The sequence below is a fragment of the Pagrus pagrus genome (assembly GCF_965226575.1).
Source record: "Pagrus pagrus genome assembly, chromosome: 11".
Classification (NCBI taxonomy): domain Eukaryota; kingdom Metazoa; phylum Chordata; class Actinopteri; order Spariformes; family Sparidae; genus Pagrus; species Pagrus pagrus.
Window position 1 is genome coordinate 8,189,436 of NC_140195.1, and position 18,293 is coordinate 8,207,728.

The 18,293-nt window shown below is 41.8% G+C and overlaps 1 protein-coding gene across 2 annotated transcripts in view; it reads right to left on the reverse strand.

Annotated features, from left to right (window-relative positions):
• scube3 (signal peptide, CUB domain, EGF-like 3) overlaps positions 1–18,293 on the reverse strand; it is an 86,850-nt gene that overhangs the window by 10,751 nt on the left and 57,806 nt on the right. The window contains exons 7-10 of one of the 2 annotated variants that reach the window (XM_084365665.1): positions 17,442–17,486; positions 11,204–11,320; positions 8,838–8,960; positions 4,540–4,656 (exon numbers count right to left, since the gene is read on the reverse strand). In XM_084365665.1, the coding sequence (XP_084221791.1) occupies positions 4,540–4,656; positions 8,838–8,960; positions 11,204–11,320; positions 17,442–17,486 (402 nt within the window). The remainder of the gene's footprint in view (positions 1–4,539; positions 4,657–8,837; positions 8,961–11,203; positions 11,321–17,441; positions 17,487–18,293) is intronic. The other variant, XM_084365666.1, reaches the window with a different exon arrangement.

Consider the following 18,293-nt stretch of genomic DNA (forward strand, 5'->3'; position numbering starts at 1 on the left):
TGACGCCAGACAGAAAATTAGTTTAGTGAGTAGAGCTGCGGACAAGCAGCGGAGACACCGGGAGACAGTCGCGCAGATAATGGCAGTGATTGATGATCTGGCCTGCTGATATGAAATGCTCTTCCTTGTCTCATTCAATTATTCACCCTGAATAAAAACAGTCTGCGTGCCTCTGCACTCCCTGAAGAAGATGATGACTTCATCAACAGCCCTGTGCCGACGTCTAGCCAGAGCTGCTTGGAAATGTTGTGAGAGATGTGCTGCTTATCCTCTGCATCAAAGCACTCAATTTAAAGGACAAAGACCTCTAATGAATATCTGATGGCGGCGGAGCTCATCTGCCTCTTTTTGTTTTGACTTCTTTTTTCCTCCCATACTTGAAATGTAATCGAATAGATGAATCGTGACCTTTCTCCAGATCAGTCTTTCTCTTTTAGCGCGTTCTCGCAGAAGAGAAGCGGAGATGAGTCAAGAAAGAAAAAGACAGAACAAACAGGACACACTGACACTTAGACTCAACAATTGCTTTGTGTAATGCAGAGGAATTTAGGGATGTGTCAGGGCGATTATTGAAATGTTTTGTTAAATTTTAATCGCTTTTGTGTGCTTATTCATCGGCATCAGCGACTCCCAGTCCAAACAACATTGTAACACTTATTTAAAGAGGAATTTCCTGGACAGCTCAAAGTCCACCTTAGACTCGCTGTGGTTTTGTGGGATTAAACCTTCTTAGATCTATGTATACATGCATTTGGCTGGATCAGATGAGGTAAATTCAAAAACACAAAGTATTTAGTCACGACTGCTCTGAGTCTATTTTCTTACCAGATAAGCAAAAAATGAGCGGATTGTTTTGCTAGCTGAGGAGGGAGAATGGCTGCATATACTCTCACTTGGGAGGAATGTTGACAGGCCCCGGCACAATGCTTGACAGCAGGTCACTGACCTAATTGGGTTTGTTTAGGGTGAGTCTATTGTTAAACACTGAGCGCAGCTTTCTGGATTGTTTGGCAGCTATATTTCGCTTGATAAACCGCACAGGGAATAACATAACCTTGGTTATGGCCGGGAGTGAGCGAGTACAACAGGGAGCGCCGTAAATCTCTGGGGTTATCTAACAGTTCCGACAGCCCCGATGAAAAGCGAGGGGAAATCATTCATCACCGGCTCTCTCAACAATGGTATAGAGAGTCATTTACGCCTGACCATCTTCTCTCCTCTCAGCAGCTCAGTGTGGCCCGATCACAGTCCATCATGTGAGCAGAAGCCTTACAAATCCAATTCTGGTGCTTTTATTACCTGGACTGACAGCTAATGCAGCTGCCTGTGTGGGGAATGGATCCCATGAACCTCTCAGAACCATCTGAAATACAGTTTGTGTAACTCTAAACATACATACGAGAGGGATGAAATAAAACCAATGCCGTATAATATAATACCTCCACCGTCTCTCCGACTCAGTTTTAAGCATTTTATGAGCTTCAAAAAGGTGGAATTTATTGCTGGGCCTGTAATGGGTTGATCAGGATTTGGATTGGGTTTCATCTCATGTTGCATCCATAAAAACAAAAAATACACCAGTATAAGACAGGGTATGACAGCTACAGGGGACAAGAAATATATCTACGAACAAAGTAATAAAAACAGACAGTAAAAGAAAAAAGAGAGAGAGAAAAAAGAAACACTGAATAAACGGTTAGCAACCTTTCAGAAAAAGGCTTTACAACTGGAAAATAGTAATTCACCAATAAATAAGTCAATCACTTTTGTAATTGAAACTGCATAATACTCTACAGGCTACAGGAATTAAATGTGAGTTGGACGGGGGTCAGGGAAAACTGGAGGTCCGTGCGAGACCGATTTGACTCTGAGCGGCGCCCTCTAGTGGTTGTATTGCTGGATCGTTTGAAATGTACGCATCTATTTTTGTACGTGTTTTGTACATAAGTTGTTACTGTTGTTTTGTCCACCTCCAGTATGTTCTTGCATTAAAAGAAACAGCAGTGATGAAGTCAGGAACCACAAGAAGAAAGAAAGACAACATGCAACAGGTGGACATGTTGCAGGAATATAGTCTGCCTTACTTTTTAAGAGTGTACCTAACGCACTGTTGCGTTTCTGCAGACCCCGTGGTCACATTCACGTTATTAGTCTAAGCAACATTCCTCATTCTACATTCTGTTGCAACATTCCTGATCAGTAGACCTGTCAAACTACAGACACAAAAAACACAGAACAAATCACTGCGCAGCTATGTATTTCAAGTACATATGCTGTCTCTGTGTCTCTCCCAGAACTACTGTGAGGCCCTGGGGCGCTGGAGACAGCAGCAGATCCTAACTGGTGATACACACTCCATCAAAGGGACGCTGCAACACCCTGATGTGCTCTGGCGGGCCTCTTGGTGCCTGCCAGGCAGATCTGACGCGCCCCCACACACCTCCTCCTGACACCAAAGGCTGTTTCTGCTATCTGTTCCACACCAGCGTACAGTAGGTACCTGCTAATGCTTGATGAACATGGTCATACTTCACCTTGAAGGACCACAAGTGCTGTTTTTCATGTTTTAGTCCATTAACTACAGCACAAAAAGTCTGCCTTTTACATCACTGGCAAGTGGAGCGTATGTTCTCAGATTGATTTCCTGCCTTCCAGGCAGCAACCTGTTTCAGCTCATTTCAGTCCATTTGAAAATCAACTTGCAGGAACTTAAAAACAGCTTGAGATAGGTAATCCATAAAACTCATTTTACATTTAGTTATCGTAAGAATGCAGGTGCGTGCAGGGACTTTTTAACGTTTTTGTTTTTAAGGATGTTGTGAAATCCAGATTTGAGTCACCTGGTAAAAAAGATGACATATAACACAAAAATGCCACTGTAAAATACAAACAGTATCGTTGACACTCAAGTCTCAAATGTCGTAATAAGATTACTTTTATTTTTCAAAATAAGAGCCACTATATGTTGATACTTTGATAGATTATCTTTCAAGATATTCCAAGTCAACTGGTTCAGTTGATTTTAATGCAGTCTACAGCCAGAGAGACTGTTCTCAGGCACAGAGGGGGCTTTGAGCTGAATGCTAACACCATTCACAATGACAATCAGCTATCATGCTAATGTTTCACAGGTATTATCAACAGAATGTGAAGAGATAACAGTTTTGACATCATGAGGTCTATATATTGTATGCACATCCGACTCCTCAGCTCCTGTGCTAGCGGTGTTAACTACAAGCCCTCAGGAAGAGTGCCAGGCTTTGAAGCCAGTTTTATGTAGTGGCCAAACTGTGTAATTACAACACTTACAAACGACTTTTCCCCATAAGCTTATTTACACTTTCTTTTGCGAAATACGCTGTAAGCTGTAAAATGGTGGAAAAAGTGACTCGTTTCACAATCATAATTTGAGCATAACATTTGGAAAGTCTAGTAAAGCTCCATGATTAAATAATTTCATCCCTTTTCAACTTAAACCGGTACTTAGCCGGCTCAACTATCAGAAGTCTCTGGCTCACGCCCTATGGACCCCACAGCGTGAAGGATTTGGGTAATTTTATGCCCGAGAAGTTGAGTTTTTCGTCTTCATGTGCCACTGAGCACAGTTTTATGGGAATGAACAGAGCTCCGCCTCTGACGCTGTATCCAGATTTTCCTTGTTAGATCCATGGGTGCTCCGAACTCCCAGTCCAGACAGCTAGCTCCACTTCTATCTCAGCTGATTAGCTAGCAGCAGTTACAGTTAGCAGCAGCTAGCAGTTCCTCTGGTGATATGTTGCCCCCTAGTGTTGGTGGCCAATTCTTAGGTCTATATATTGCAGCTTTAACCATGTTTACCTTCTTAGTTTAGCATGTTAGCATTTGTTCATTAGAGCTAAACTCAAAGTTCAGAAGAGATTGACATCATAATAATTGTAAAACACAAACCAAAGTATTGGACGACCATGATGACTGTGCTACAATAAACATAAAGGGATCGCTGAAGTTTTTACAAGTCATTCTGAGGGGATCCTGATCATTAATGTTTCGAACAGTTGTTGCCACAGTTATCAGTCATGGTGGCGCTAGAGGAAAAATTAGGGCATCACCAAAGTCAGGATTCATCCTCTAGGGATGTGTAATTTCACCGCAAGTCATCAAATAGTTGTTGAGATATTTCAGTCTCAACTTTAGTGGTAGATCGACCATCTGACTGACATTAATAATCCTTGGAGCCACCACAATAACATGATTAAAAGAAAACATTAAAAGAAGGAAACCAAACCAGAAGACTAAAGCATACTTTGGAAATTGATCAGCAGTTGTCTGAAGTATATTTTGGCATTTATTATCTAAAACTATGCGGTATGGTCCTTTAATAAACACAGAGCTTTATGTAAGCTGTCAGTAGAAATTTAAATGAACATTAATAATATCTTTCAAGTGTAGTTATATTTTTCCAGCCAAACATGAGAGCAACGAATGGAGCGTAAGCAAAGAGGTGTCGGATGCGGAGGAAAGAGATGGACAGGAAATTCAAGAACAGACGTGCTGACTCACCTCCACAGTGTGCGAGGCCGTAGAGGACGTAGCCTTTATGACAGAGGCACTGGAAGCTGCCGGCAGAGTTGACACAAAAGTGGTCGCAGGCGCGGTCAAAAGAGCACTCGTCAATGTCTGTGTAGAGAGAAGGACAAGCTGTTAGAAAGTCTTCAAACTGTTCAGCCGATCACAAAAAGAAATCAACCGTTCAAACAGGAAACTTCCATCCGCCTGTCATGGCACATTTTCCTGTTTTCATCCTCGGTGCTGTATTGTATTCATTGTTTGTCATGAATTGCGGTGGGTCAAGACACATGTCACAACAACAACAAAAAAAGGGGGGGTCTTCTGAAAGGAAGACATTTGTGTTTCTTAGCTGGTATGTTGGACTGTTGACCTCCTGGTGTACGCAGTTTTTTTTATTTCGATGCACTGAAATGGAATTTTGAAATAACAAGCAGCCACAGCAGGAGGCGAAAGAAAGTCTGCTTTCGACCTGATAATAGGAGCTCAGATGCTGTTTTTTTCCTCTCCTTATAGAACCTGCCAATCACTTTCCTTTTCTCTTCTGAACTACACAATAAATGACCCGGTCGTTTTTTTTTTAAGAACACCATAATTGTCATCATGGCGTTGTATTCTCCTGTTCTGAAGTCGTGTACATGTGTTTAAAAACTCATAATGACTATTGCAGCATTTAGATAAATCTGTCAGATGCAGACAGGACGAAACCTGCTTTCAGTGTCTTTGCTCTATCTGACCCTGTCGGCCTTATCACACCTACAAATCCACATTGCAACGGCTCCTTCCTGCCTGTCAGTAGCCTTTGTCTTATCTCTCTGAGCTTTTCTGCTCTCTTACACGTGCATCCTGATAAGTGGTCTAAATGTCACAGGCTCGAACACAAGGATTGATACAAGAAGCTACAGGAGAGGGATGACATTTGGTTTTATTACGATCAAGGTTTCCTTTAATGTCAGCAATAATCTGTGTCAAGCCCAGGCAGCGCATGCTGGGCGAAAACGGGGATGTGCTGTAACACTGCTGGATTTTTTTAATTGGCTAATATAAGAAAGGTTCCCAGGATTTTCCCAGGAATATCATGCTTTCATCCACCGTATCTGAGCCTCTTCTGGGTTATGAGACAGCGCCAGCCACCTTCAAACAGATGACGCAGGTATTTCACAGCAATTACTGGAGTTCAGTTAAATAATGGGTTACCTTGAAGAAAACCAAGAAGAGAGATTGATAACTACCTGCACAAATCCTACATAGTTGTACAGCACATGCACAAAATATTCACATATTCACACTGAAGTTAATCCTTCATGCACAATACAGCTGAAAAAAAGGGATTGACGTTAATTTGGCAGGCACCTTGTGAGACCGTCAAGAAGGTGACAATGTGCTCAGATTGAAAGCTTATTGCAGCGATTGATCAGTTTACAAAAGAGCACGCGGGCTTTGGATGAGATCCACAGGCTGACGTTCAAAAGGTTTAAATTAAAGATCTACCTTTTTACGAAAAGAAAAATCGACCACACTTGAGGTTTGACTAAATAAAAGAATCCTTTAGAAGCTGATGGTTTGTGAGCACAAACAAAGATGGAAAACGTTTACAAGAACAAACTCATACAGTCCTCGCTGTCTGTCCCCCCTGTTGGCCCCAGGAGATTCATAACAGCAGTGGCAGATGAGAGCAGCATGGGCTTGTACACGCTGCATGAGGGATTGCAAAAGTGATTGTTTTTGGCATATTAAGCATAAACTTTGCTCAGCACACTTTGAAGCGAAGCTAAAACCCTCTGGGAATTAGGCATGGTGAGTTTACCCTCAAAAAATGTTGCAATAAGCGACGCCAGAAGTCGATCTGCAACTTATCATTATGTAGTTTTGTGTTGTGCCACGCTACAGAGTAGATGTGTGAAGACATCTGGGACTGCAGATACGACAACCCTTATTTACCAGGCAGATAAGGTGAAGTATGCAGTGGGTGGGCGAGAATGTATTACGATGCGATGTACGTGCAGGGGACCATGGAAAGATAAAGTAAGACCAGTGATATCGCTTACGCTGGAAATAACAAATCAAAGCTCCCATCAATTATTTCTACTCCTTTTTCCTCAATCTGCCCACTCACCGATCGGTCTGTCAATGTATCACTTTAACATCCACCCTTGCGCAACATAAAATTCAAGGGAGGCAAATGAGGTTGACAGAAACGAAGGAAAGGTCACTGTTGTTTATACAGAACAGATAGGAGCTCTATCGTAGATGTTCCCTCTGGAGAAAACATGACATCTGATGAACATCTCGCTGAGTGCCCTCATATGGATTAGGAGTGCGAAGGAGATGAGACGGAGACTGCGGAGGGTGTTGAGGGTGGAGGAATGCTGGCAGGGGATCAGCAGACATGCCCCATCTTGACTTATGGGCCATGGTCCACTGACAGCAGGGAAACACCATGACTGTTTAAACCAAGATAAACCCAGAGTTCAGTTTATACATCTCAACACCTCGGGGAGACAGCGAACGTCTCTTTAAGTGTTACCGAACACCACAACCCGACACCAAAGACTGTAGCGCTGTATTTACATGTTGTTTTACTAAAATAGCACCTCTGAGAGACAGTTAGTGTTTGGGGAAATTTAAACAGGCATATGAGGATCAGCTTATGAAAACACATGTGCAATGTCTTCTGTGGCTCTGAAGGAGTTCTCGTAGTGATGTCATGCTGATGTCATCAGGGTTATCTCAAGATGGGCTTGAAGATTTACCTTAAATCCTGTGCTTCAAACTGAAGGCATAGAGTTTAAAGGATGCTACCATTTACCAGGCATAAAACAAAAACACAAAAATCAAAAATAAGTTGATTTATATAATACCTTATTCGCCCCAAACAGCCAGATTACTTTACTGTACATTACACTCACTGAATTCAGCACTAACCGCGAATGTAGTAAAGTAAATTTCGCTGCTGCAGTCAGGCTGATAAACAGGAGTGAAGATAAATCAACTTTTTCATCCCAAGAATTAAAGCGTAATCTTTGAGCTCTCCTTCTGTCTGTAAACGGCTCCAGATCAGAGCAGAATCCAATACGACTCTGGGTCTTTACTCCTCCAGATGGTCTGGCTCTGCACCCGACTCTCCTCCAGAGCTTTTTTAACTGCCCCAACACTAGAGAAAAAGTCAGGATATCTCAGTCTCTGCTGCTTAATTTAGACCATTATCTGTCTCTTACGAATCCCCCGACTTTATGGGCACTTTACTAAAACCCTCAAGTGCCCCTTTAGTCACAAATTTGCATTTTAACAGCCAGAGTCGGAAGAAAAAGTCATTACGACAAAGTTTAGCCTTTATTGAGAGGCATTCTGCTTTCATTCTGCCTGCCTCTCATCCCACCGGTGAGAAAAATGAAAGGAATGAGCGCAGAGGATAAGGAGCAGACAGGTGACTCACAAGTGTGGAGTATGTGTGAGCCTGGCAACACCTCACTCAACAGGAGGTGAACTTTATCACAGCCCTTCTCTCCAGACAAAACACACAGCAGCAAACAAGGACAACGCTGTTCCAAAGTTGCCCCTGTGCACCCAAACAGAGTTGGTTGAGGCACGGTGCCACAGACAACAAGCTGTGATTTACATTCCTGCATGCACAGGCCATATTTTCTCAGTTATCTGTGTTATTTGGGCAAAATAAACTTTGCATTGTTTGGCTTCAAATAATAAGAAAAAGGCAAAATAGACTTGAAGCGACTAAAAAGTGGCTGCAAAGCAAATTGACACAGTGGTGTCATTCAGTACAGCTATTCTGAGCCCATTGCATGACACTGATGTGTACCAGGCTGGATATTGATTGACCACATCAATAAAGAAAAGAGAATTAAAAAATAGCATGTCATCTGTTTTTCCACTCGGAGAGAGGCTGAGCTCGCCTGCCTGTCTTCTTTCACCAGATGTTTCTGTAGTGGCTTGATTCATCCGAGAACCAGAGGTTTTACATTTGGAGCTCTAATTCCCCACACCTGTGTTCGGCCATGGCAAACTCTTTATTTGTTCTGCAGCTAGTCCTCCCAGCTCCTGCTGAGCGATGGCCACCACCAAATATAACAGACAAACAAGCCAGAGAGGCCTGGTTTGGCTTCTCTGCAGGCTGGAAGGAGCATAATTTTGTGCCACTAGGATGATATTTTTGGTTTAATATCCCTGCCTAACAAATGCAAAAATCACGGTCTATTAGAAGAAAAGTGCTGAGGACAAGTCTGGTATTTCTACACAGGAAAATTTGTTTAGAAAAGTGGTTAAAGGACACCTACCTTGGCAAGTTCTCTCATTGGTCAGCAGCTTGTACCCTTTCTTGCAGCTGCACTCAAAGCTGCCCACTGTGTTTCGACACACATGATCACAGCCGCCATTGTTAAGACGGCACTCGTCAATATCTGTGGACAGAGAATCATCAAGAAGAGTGGATACATCAAATAAACCATCATCGCAAAAGACAAGGAAAGGTGATTCATCTAGAGAGTGCTTTTTGGCCACTTGGGGGCAGTGGAAACAAGCTGTGAAGACAAAACTGAGAGTTTTCTTGTTAGCAAACAATAACTTATTTACACATTCAATCATGCAACATAATCATTTATTTGCAGTCGTGTTTATATTCACTCTCCTTTAGCTCTGTTTTTATACAGAAGCCCTGAAAGGCAAGTGGGCGAAAAAAATCCTTACAAAAATGTGTTTCCCACCTGCCAAAACACCTGTTTTCACAGATTAATAAAAGGAATTTTGAGAAACTTTAGGCTATCCTGGCAAAAACTTTTTTGTTCTGAAGTCATAAAGTAAGGAGAGAAAACAATTCAGATGGGATGTAGATAATGGATGACTCCCATCTGGAAGCAGCAGTGATGACAGCGGAAAGACTGAAATAAAACAGGTTTGGGGCGAGAAAACCAAAACAATGAAGACGCTGAAACACTTCGTAGAGCCGAGGTGAACGGCAGAGTTGGGTCATATTTCTCTGGAGGTTGATCACTATGTGTGATCCCTTTCAAACATACAAGTACTGTTCAGTTCAGTTCCTTGTTGTCCCAATGAGGAAAATCTGGCTTGCAGCAAAGCACCGATCAACAATGACATAACGAATATAAGAGTAGGAAAATGAAATCCATATTGATTAGAGCAGCTTTACAAAAGTAAATATCTCTTCAAATATATTTTATGACCTGCTGTATAATACATTTTGTCATTGTAATTTGTCCACATTGTCCGCTATTGCATGTCTGTCCGTCCTGAGGGAGGGACCCTTCCTACAGTACGTGGCTCTTCCTGAAGTTTCTTCCATTCTTCTCCCTATTTAAACGATTTTTTCAGGACGTTTTCCCTCACTCAAACTCTGTCTAAGAACCGAGGGTGTGGTACACTGTACAGATTGTAAAGCCCCCTGAGGCAATGTGATTTGTGATTTTGGGCTATACAAATAAAAGCGAGCTGGAGATAAAGGAACGAAGGCAGTTAAGCTAACAGTGCAGAACTATTCAAAATAGGACGGTTATGTGTTTGGCCATGACGGTCCTGTAGAAACTGGAAATGAGCTTTAGGGATTTCCTGACTGGCCCTCAGAAGGGCTAAAATCAGTTTGCGTGTGGCTGTAATGGGATGCAGCTCTCACACAGTACAGCCTCCTGGCAGTACAGCCTCTTAATCATCACTGTCCATCTCCTGCCGATTACTCTGCTCTTTAATTCCGCAGCCAATACCCAATCGATATATCATGTGCTCGTCCCTGCTTTTTGATGGTGCTCTGCCTTGGTAAGTTTGGCAGCGGCTCCGATTAGTTCTGAATCATCGTCACAAATGAGCCGTTTGTCTCTTGAGGGAGTCTTCATCATCTGGTTGAAATAAATGCATCAGAAACGGAATAAAATAATCCCCTCCTTGCTCCATCTTTGTCTCCGTTCTTCTGAAGTGCCTGGCCTGCAGCAAGCCCCTGTCTTCTTGTGCCAGAACTGCCTGGGTTTGTTTTCCTCTTGTTTCCGCTCAAAACCAAACTAATACAAGCCAATGTACTTTTATCAGACTTGTAAGTGTAACATTACGAGCTGTAGCAGGCTGACAGATTTCTATCCTCGCTTTTCTGGAAACACAGATTGTCCTCATTCTCTCCAAAGTCGTCTATTACGACCGTCAGCAGTGCCTTTGTTTTCTGCGTCTCCTAATTAAATAATCGTTTTACCCTAAAGTTTGGAATTGATGTTATAAGACATACAAAATAACTTGCTGCAGTATTCAGGTTTGCATGAATCGAGGATGCTTCTGCCAAAACTCAGAAAGGGGGATGATGGTAATGTAGTGGAAAAACTGTCAAAAACAAAAAAAAAAAACAACTGGTGGCACGACAAAATAGTGCTTAAAATATGCAGCTGAAAAGCAGAAAGTAGTGTAAGATTGGTGGCACCAGTGAGGATGGAGACATGTGGGTGTAAAACAATGGTAGTGTAGGCTACAAAGAGAAAAATCCAACTAGCAGGTAGGATATGGTTCTAACAGGGAGGGTGCGAACGGTGTAAATTGCTTGACAATAATTCCTGTGAGCTCCAGGTGGAGGGAGAAGCTCCGACGTGCCTGGCAGAACGACAGGCGAAGGATTAATATGGTGACAGCTGCGGTTTGAGTGGTGATGCTTTACCTTTGCAGGTCTTGCGGTCCGGCTGCAGAGTGAAGCCAACGGGACAGCTGCAGCGGACTCCTGTCACTGAATCATGACATGTGCTATCACAGCCACCATTGTTCACTGCACAGGTCTCTGCAGGGGAACAAGCGCACAGTGAGAACAATCCCCATGGAAAAATACACCGTAGATGCTGTCTTGACCTACTTATTTCTCCCCATCAAAACAGCATACATGCATACTGGTGTTGTAGTAAAAATGTAGAAGGCACACTATCATATTCAGCATTCGTTTTGAGTCAAGAAACATGAAGCCGAACGCCCTTTCAGGTCCTCAGAAGTACACAGTGATGGAGAGGAAACAAAAATAGAGAACAGTTATAAATGCAGCAGCTGGGTGAGATTAAAAGTGAGGGAATTGTGGAGACGCTTGTGAATAATGAAAGGAGACAGTCGTTAGGAAATGTTAAAATCAACACAGCCAAAAATAGGGTTTCACATGTTTTACCTACATGTGTGCGCAAAAGTTTGTACGTGTGTGCATGTTTGCTTCTCTTTGGTCAAGGTGAATTGTCCTTTGTACTGCAGGGCATGTGTCACCCCTCCATCACGAGGGCAGGGGTTTGACTTCCAGACAGATTCGAACAAAACCACCACTTTTTCCTGGTTGTGACAAAACCTTCCAGGCATTTTCGGGGATAAAAAAGCAATTTCAGCAACCTGGCCCCTGCGTTGGCCAGGCTGATTTGAAAAAAGGGAGGAAGTCAGTCAGGACAGGATAGCTGAGGTCTCTTCTCGAGACAGTGACAAATTTCACTGAGACTTTCATTTTAAGCAACAGGACAGGAGTAATGTGTTCTCACATAAGGGCCGTCTGCCTTAATAGTTCCTGGCAGTTTTATAGAAAACCTCACACACTTCAGAACAAAAACAAATAAAAAAAAACACTTTTGTGACCTGGAACAATCCCTTTAGCTTGCTTTAAGGCAACAGGTCATCCACACAGCTCATCACTTCTCTCTAATGGGCTGTAGGAAGCTGGCTAGGAGCTCTTCTAAAGGGGGAGCCAACACAGCTGGGCTGGTCGAAGACTTCACACTGGCAAGTCGATGGCAGCTCACACGTGGCACTAAAGAGGGAATGCAGCCGCACTGGTTTTTTTTTTATAGAGAACGAGGATCCCTTTGGGGAAACACCTAATCCTCTTCACTTAAATCTAAAACTGCACTGCCTGCAGCAGCTATAATGAAGCTCTCTGAAGCTCTTTCTCCAAATAAAAACTCAACTGTAGACTGGAATTATGTATCAAAGCAAAACAGGTGCTTACAGTGATGTAATTTTACGTTTTACAGCTGTTTCATTGACAACAGCTTAAAACAGTTCAGTGAATGTTGTTGCTGAAGGCAGAACATGATGCATTAATATTCTAGGACAAATTTCAGGTACAGTACATATTAAAACACAGGAGGGTGAATAAAACAGGGATTAAAAATAATAAGTCAGCACTGCAAACACAATTATAAAAGTGTGTTGTCTGAGGACACATGACAATTGTCAGTATTTCTAACCCGCTTTATGTCTTTTGTACCTGTTTTACTTTCTTTCCTAGTTGGTTTCAACTTGTGATCGCTGCTTCTCTTTGTTGACACAGTTTAAATGTGTTCGGTGTATGTTGACATGATTTATATAACTCATGCACTGCTCATGCAGTTTCATGAAGATTAACCTCAATTATAACTGTCACACATTTCCAACCTAAAATTATGCATTTAAGCAGTTTGTTTGTGTGTTTTATGTGACTTTTAAAAGAAGAAATATTCTTATATTACGATTGATTTATTGAATTTATAATCATTTTAACACATTTGCTGGATTCAGTTCACTTACTTGGTTTGGTCTGACCAGTAAACAAAGATTAAAAGAAGAAGACTTAATAATGAGTCTTCCTGTCTTTATGACTCTCTACTTTACATTTTGGTATTTACTTATTACCCCATAAATCCAAATTGAGTACACTGTGGCAGCTATCACCCTGTCCTAACTGCATGTGACACGAGTATCCTAACTGGCAGTGCTGTTCAGCGCAATGCGGCACGCCAATTTGAGCCCGATGCCCCGTTTCTATTTTCATTCCTGTCGTTCATGTGAGCAACAGTCCATGCAACTAGTTGGAGTGACGTGTTATCTATACAATAGACCACATTCACAAGGTGGCCATTTTCCTCTGACGCCAAGCTCTACTGTAAAATAACATATTTAATGACCCATTAGCTAATGTTAGCATTCAATCACTTCGAGCTAACAGTTTGTTTAATTACATCCCGAGTGCTTCACTTCTAGGTTTAAATAAATGTTTCTAAGATGTGTGTTGATATCTTAGAATGAATTTCCACCTTCCCTATTATGTCATCTAACACTATTAAACCGTACTAGTAGTAGCAGACTTATTTGAGCTTTTCTGACCTGAGCATGATTACAGAGGAAAATGGCCACCATGTGAATATGGTCTATACTGGGGGTCAGCAACCTGCGGCTCTGGAGCCGCATGCAGATCTTCTGCTCCTCTGCAGCAGCTCCCTGTGACTTTGACAAAAAAACTGACATGAAAATGAATTATGATGAATATTTTTAAACACACTGCTGTAGGCCCAGAGAAATTCTTACATTCGTCGATTGTGAAAATGCGTAGCCGACACACATATTAGTATCTCTTCTAGCAAGTTGTGATTTTGTCGGTGAACTGAACGACCCTGAACTGATATCGTTGTGCTTCATGCTCAGGGCTGAGGTTTGAATTCTCTAAGTGGCTTAGGAAAGAAAGAAAACAAGAGCATTTGCTCACATTGAAATGGACTTTTTAATTTTTATTGTTTTTAAAGCTAGGCTGCTGCTATATGTTTTATTTATACTTTTTTATTTCATTCATTTTCACAAACACAGGGAGGATTCAACTCGCCTGCACATACTTCTGTATTGCTACTATATTTCACAGTAGGCCTACACATGCCAGTGGATACTTTCTTCATCTCAGAAGTTTTCAGTTTTGTGTTTTTGTTGGTTATAAAAATAACATACTTTTGAACTTTTGCACCAAAACATGGTATTATTTTACTGGAAATGCTAAGCACATAATAAGGATAAATAGCCCACTGCAGAGTAGCCACATGGGAAAATATTAATGAATATAATTAGGGCCTATTCATAATCTTGATAGGCCAATTTAGACTTTTGTAGGCTGTGTTCTGCAGCTCCAGAGAGATTTTCTTTGTGAAGGCAGGGGGGCAAGAATGGCTACCATATACCACAAGTAAAATGTCTGGATGGAGATCGCCAGGTAGCTGAAAGTTTCAGGAAAGAAAAAACACCATCTCTACTTATTGTTGGCTCTATTGTATGTCATGTGCAGAGGAGAATCCTCCACCACTGTATACTTTATATGTTACTCACTTTAACATATTTCAGAGATGATATATTGCTCTTTCAGGTGTTTCCATTATCTTGTTTACGCTCCATGGTTGGCAGAACACAGCGACTCTGCCTTTGATCCTTCACAGGAGAATGATGGAGTATTGGGCAGAGAGGGGAGGGGGGGCTTCCAGTTAATACGCCGGTCCCAACCCAGGCTTGAGAGTGCAGCACTGTGGGTTCCCGTAATTGCAAAGTGTGAGCAGAGACAGTTGGCAGACGAGACGATAAGACAGTGTCAGGACATGCCTCCAAAACGCTTAGTCAGGCAGCCATCTCACCAAACTGTAATGATCATGTGTTAAGAGAGCAAAGAAATATTTCTGACATTATGGTTTTGTGAAGACAGGGCTGAGACACACGCTCTGGTATGTGTGTGGGTTTGTGTGTTTTGGATGCGCACCAGCCACTTCTACAGTGCACCGGGTTGGGACCGGCAATTACAGCGACAGTGGGCAGACTTTTGTAAATATTCTCCGACGTGATGTGTCGGGTGTTTGGTCAAATGCTGAGCCTCGACAGTATACGTTTCATACGGAGAGGTTCAGACTGTGTTCATAATCTTTTAACAGTAGCCACAGGATTTCTAGCTGCACCGCTCCTCCACTTAGATCACAACTGTTGACAAGCAACCTCATTGCCACTTGTCATCAGCCATTTATGACGACCACAAACGAAATATGTCAACGGGTGAGTGAGTGGACAGAATTTACAAGGAGAAGGCAGAGTTTCCCTGAGTGCTGATCACTGGGAATAGGTTTTAAAAAGGGAAAATACTGTGTTTTCTTGACCAAACAGCAAACATGCAGCTGGAGCAAAGTTACTCAGAAGGTTCAGTTGTTATCAGACAAAAACCAGACTAAAAGCTCTGAGGTGAATGCTCTCTCAATAACTTAAAGCACATGATGTGAAAACAAAAACATTTGGATCAGTTTGTTAATGTTCCCTCGAGGTGCAAACATCTGGCTAGTTTCAGTATGGTACAGTACTACGGGAAATCAGGGGGAAGAAACTGATAAAGGAGGATGCAAAATAATGTTTCTACTTCTGAGGGGAAAAAAACAGAAACTAGGACACAAAATCCTAAAATAGGTCAGACTTGTAGCATGTGGGAAACTCGGTGTGCATACAGTAGTAACAACTAGTATCTTAAAACGCTATTGTTCTGCCTCTTACCTTGAACATGCTACTCCTCTGAGAACAAGCCTCCTCCTCTACATGGTATAATTAAATCGTAAATCTCTTTGAAGTATCAATGTTTGATGCATCCTCGCAGATTTATGAGTTTATTTTTCCTGGCATCTTCACCATATCTATTAAAACACAACTCATTTTGAAAATTGAACTTAATAGCCTTGGTGATATCAAAACGCAAAAAGTTTCTCTACTTATTGGCCTCAAATGTGCTCCATCATTCATCTTACCGCAAATGTAGTGCAACAAATTACTTTTGCCCCCAAAATAGAAGAAGAAACTGGACTGAAATGACGCTAGCAATTGATTATTTTCACCATTTTAGGACACAAGATTACAAGTGCATGAAAAGGCAAGTTTAGAGGGATTCTGTTTTATCTCTTGTATGAAGCGGCGCTGAATCATGGACACATTATTGGCTCCCTCGGCAAAACTAATAGGCCGTGATGATGGAGTTTAGGAACACCGCGGCCGTGTGTTTGAAACAGTGCAAGCGTAATTTCACTTCTTTCAGTCGTATCAAAACACAAATAAAACCAAAGACTTTGGTCTCTTAAACTGATGGTGTTCTGGACTTCTGAAGACTATTGGCAGATCAATCAAACTGCAGTGGTGGAGAAAGTACTCAGATTCATTACTCATCAGTGTATAATAATAATCAAGTTGTTTTCATTTGTTGTCTCTCGAGGGTTTTATATCTACAGAGAGACGGGCTCCTCTTTTATTCTTCTTCCAAAACGGCCACCATAGGGTAGGGTGAGAAAAAGAGTATTTACTTGGCTGCAATCTGCAACCACACCACTAAACGCTACTTAACCTTACGCACTGCACCTTTAATAACTTTTCGTATGCTTATATTTATTATAGGTTTCAAGTCTTAATCTGAAAAGTTACTACAGTTGTCAGATAAATGAAGTGGAGTTAAACTTATACCATCTGCCTCTGATTGTAGAAGTTAAAGTAACCTGACGTAAAGCAGAAATACTTGAGCTCTTGAAAACTAGAGCTGCAATGATTAGTCGATTAATCGGTTAGTCCATCAGAAGAAAATTAGCGGCCAACTATTTTGATAATCGGTTAATCGTCTCAGTCATTTTTTAAGCATAAAAGCGTCTTAAATGTGAGCATTTGCTGCTTTTCTTTGTCACTTATGTTAGTAAAATGATTATTTATGGGTTTTTGACTGTTGGTTGGACAAAATAAGTAAATTGAAGACTTCGCTTTGATTTCTGGGAATTAGTAATATATATTTTTTACAATTATTTGACATTATATAGACCAAATGACTACAAGTAGGGAGATGACATAACAGTATTAAATACAGTAAAAAATCTCTACCTCTTTATATAATGTTCAGAGGCTCCCTGTTTGCAGCTGTGTTTTGAAAAGGTGTGGTTTGACACGGGCAGCGTTTGTTATTGAGAGGGCATTCACAGAAGGAAGAGGAAGGTGGAGTGAGGGGGTCAGAGGTCAAGGGTCAGAAGGATGATGCCCCTGTGGGGAGGGGATGGGCCTGATCAGTGTCTGCTAGGTTAGCTTCCTCTACTTCCCACACCCACAGACCCCCAGAGAGAGGAGTCAGAGGAGCACATATTTACCATTGGGGAACAGCTGTGGGGCCGGGGGCTGGACACTCCTCTCCCCTGCATGCACACGCACACCCACACACACGCAGACATTGTAAAAACACCACTTTAGTTCTCTGTACACGCAGCATCTGCATGTAAATCATGAGCATGTGACAAGAACTAATCACACCTTATTCTTAAATCTCCATGATACCTTGAGTGTATTATGGGCACAACTTCCAGGTGTCTTTCCCTTTTCAAGAGAACTTTTAGAAGTAAATGATGTGAGAACACAGTCTGTCACACCTTAAAACAGAATAATGTGATTATACCTCAGCTTTCAACTACCAAGAGATGGGAGGACAACCTGAATGAGGGGCCTTTCATCGCGGACCATTTTATTGATTCTGTTGCTACGATGGCGAATCGATGAGCAATCTGAAAAGCTCTGAGGCTCATCGGTACTCCCATAGCAGGTGGAAAACAGCAACGCCCGAAGCTTTTACCCCTCAATATTGAGCACACATGTATTTGCATACCCCGTCTTTAAAGTGGCAGAGGATTTTTACTTTTAAAGATGCAACAATTCCTCCAGTAAAGTACCTAGTAGCAGAATGCAACCTCAAGAGCAAGGGTTGCAAACTACCATAACATTTTCAAAGGAAGAAGCATAAATAGAAAGAAGTTAGTCTTTTCCTCTACATAATTTAGGACTTTTCTGCCATAAATTGATGCATCAACATTCACCAGAATATAAAACTACTGATTTCTACAGAGCTAGACAGTGGACTGTGAAAAAGTTTTCTAGCTTCAGGGCTTACTTCCTGGTTATGGGCAAGGAACCTAAAAAAGAAGGAGGGGTCATTACGTCACTGGATCTTG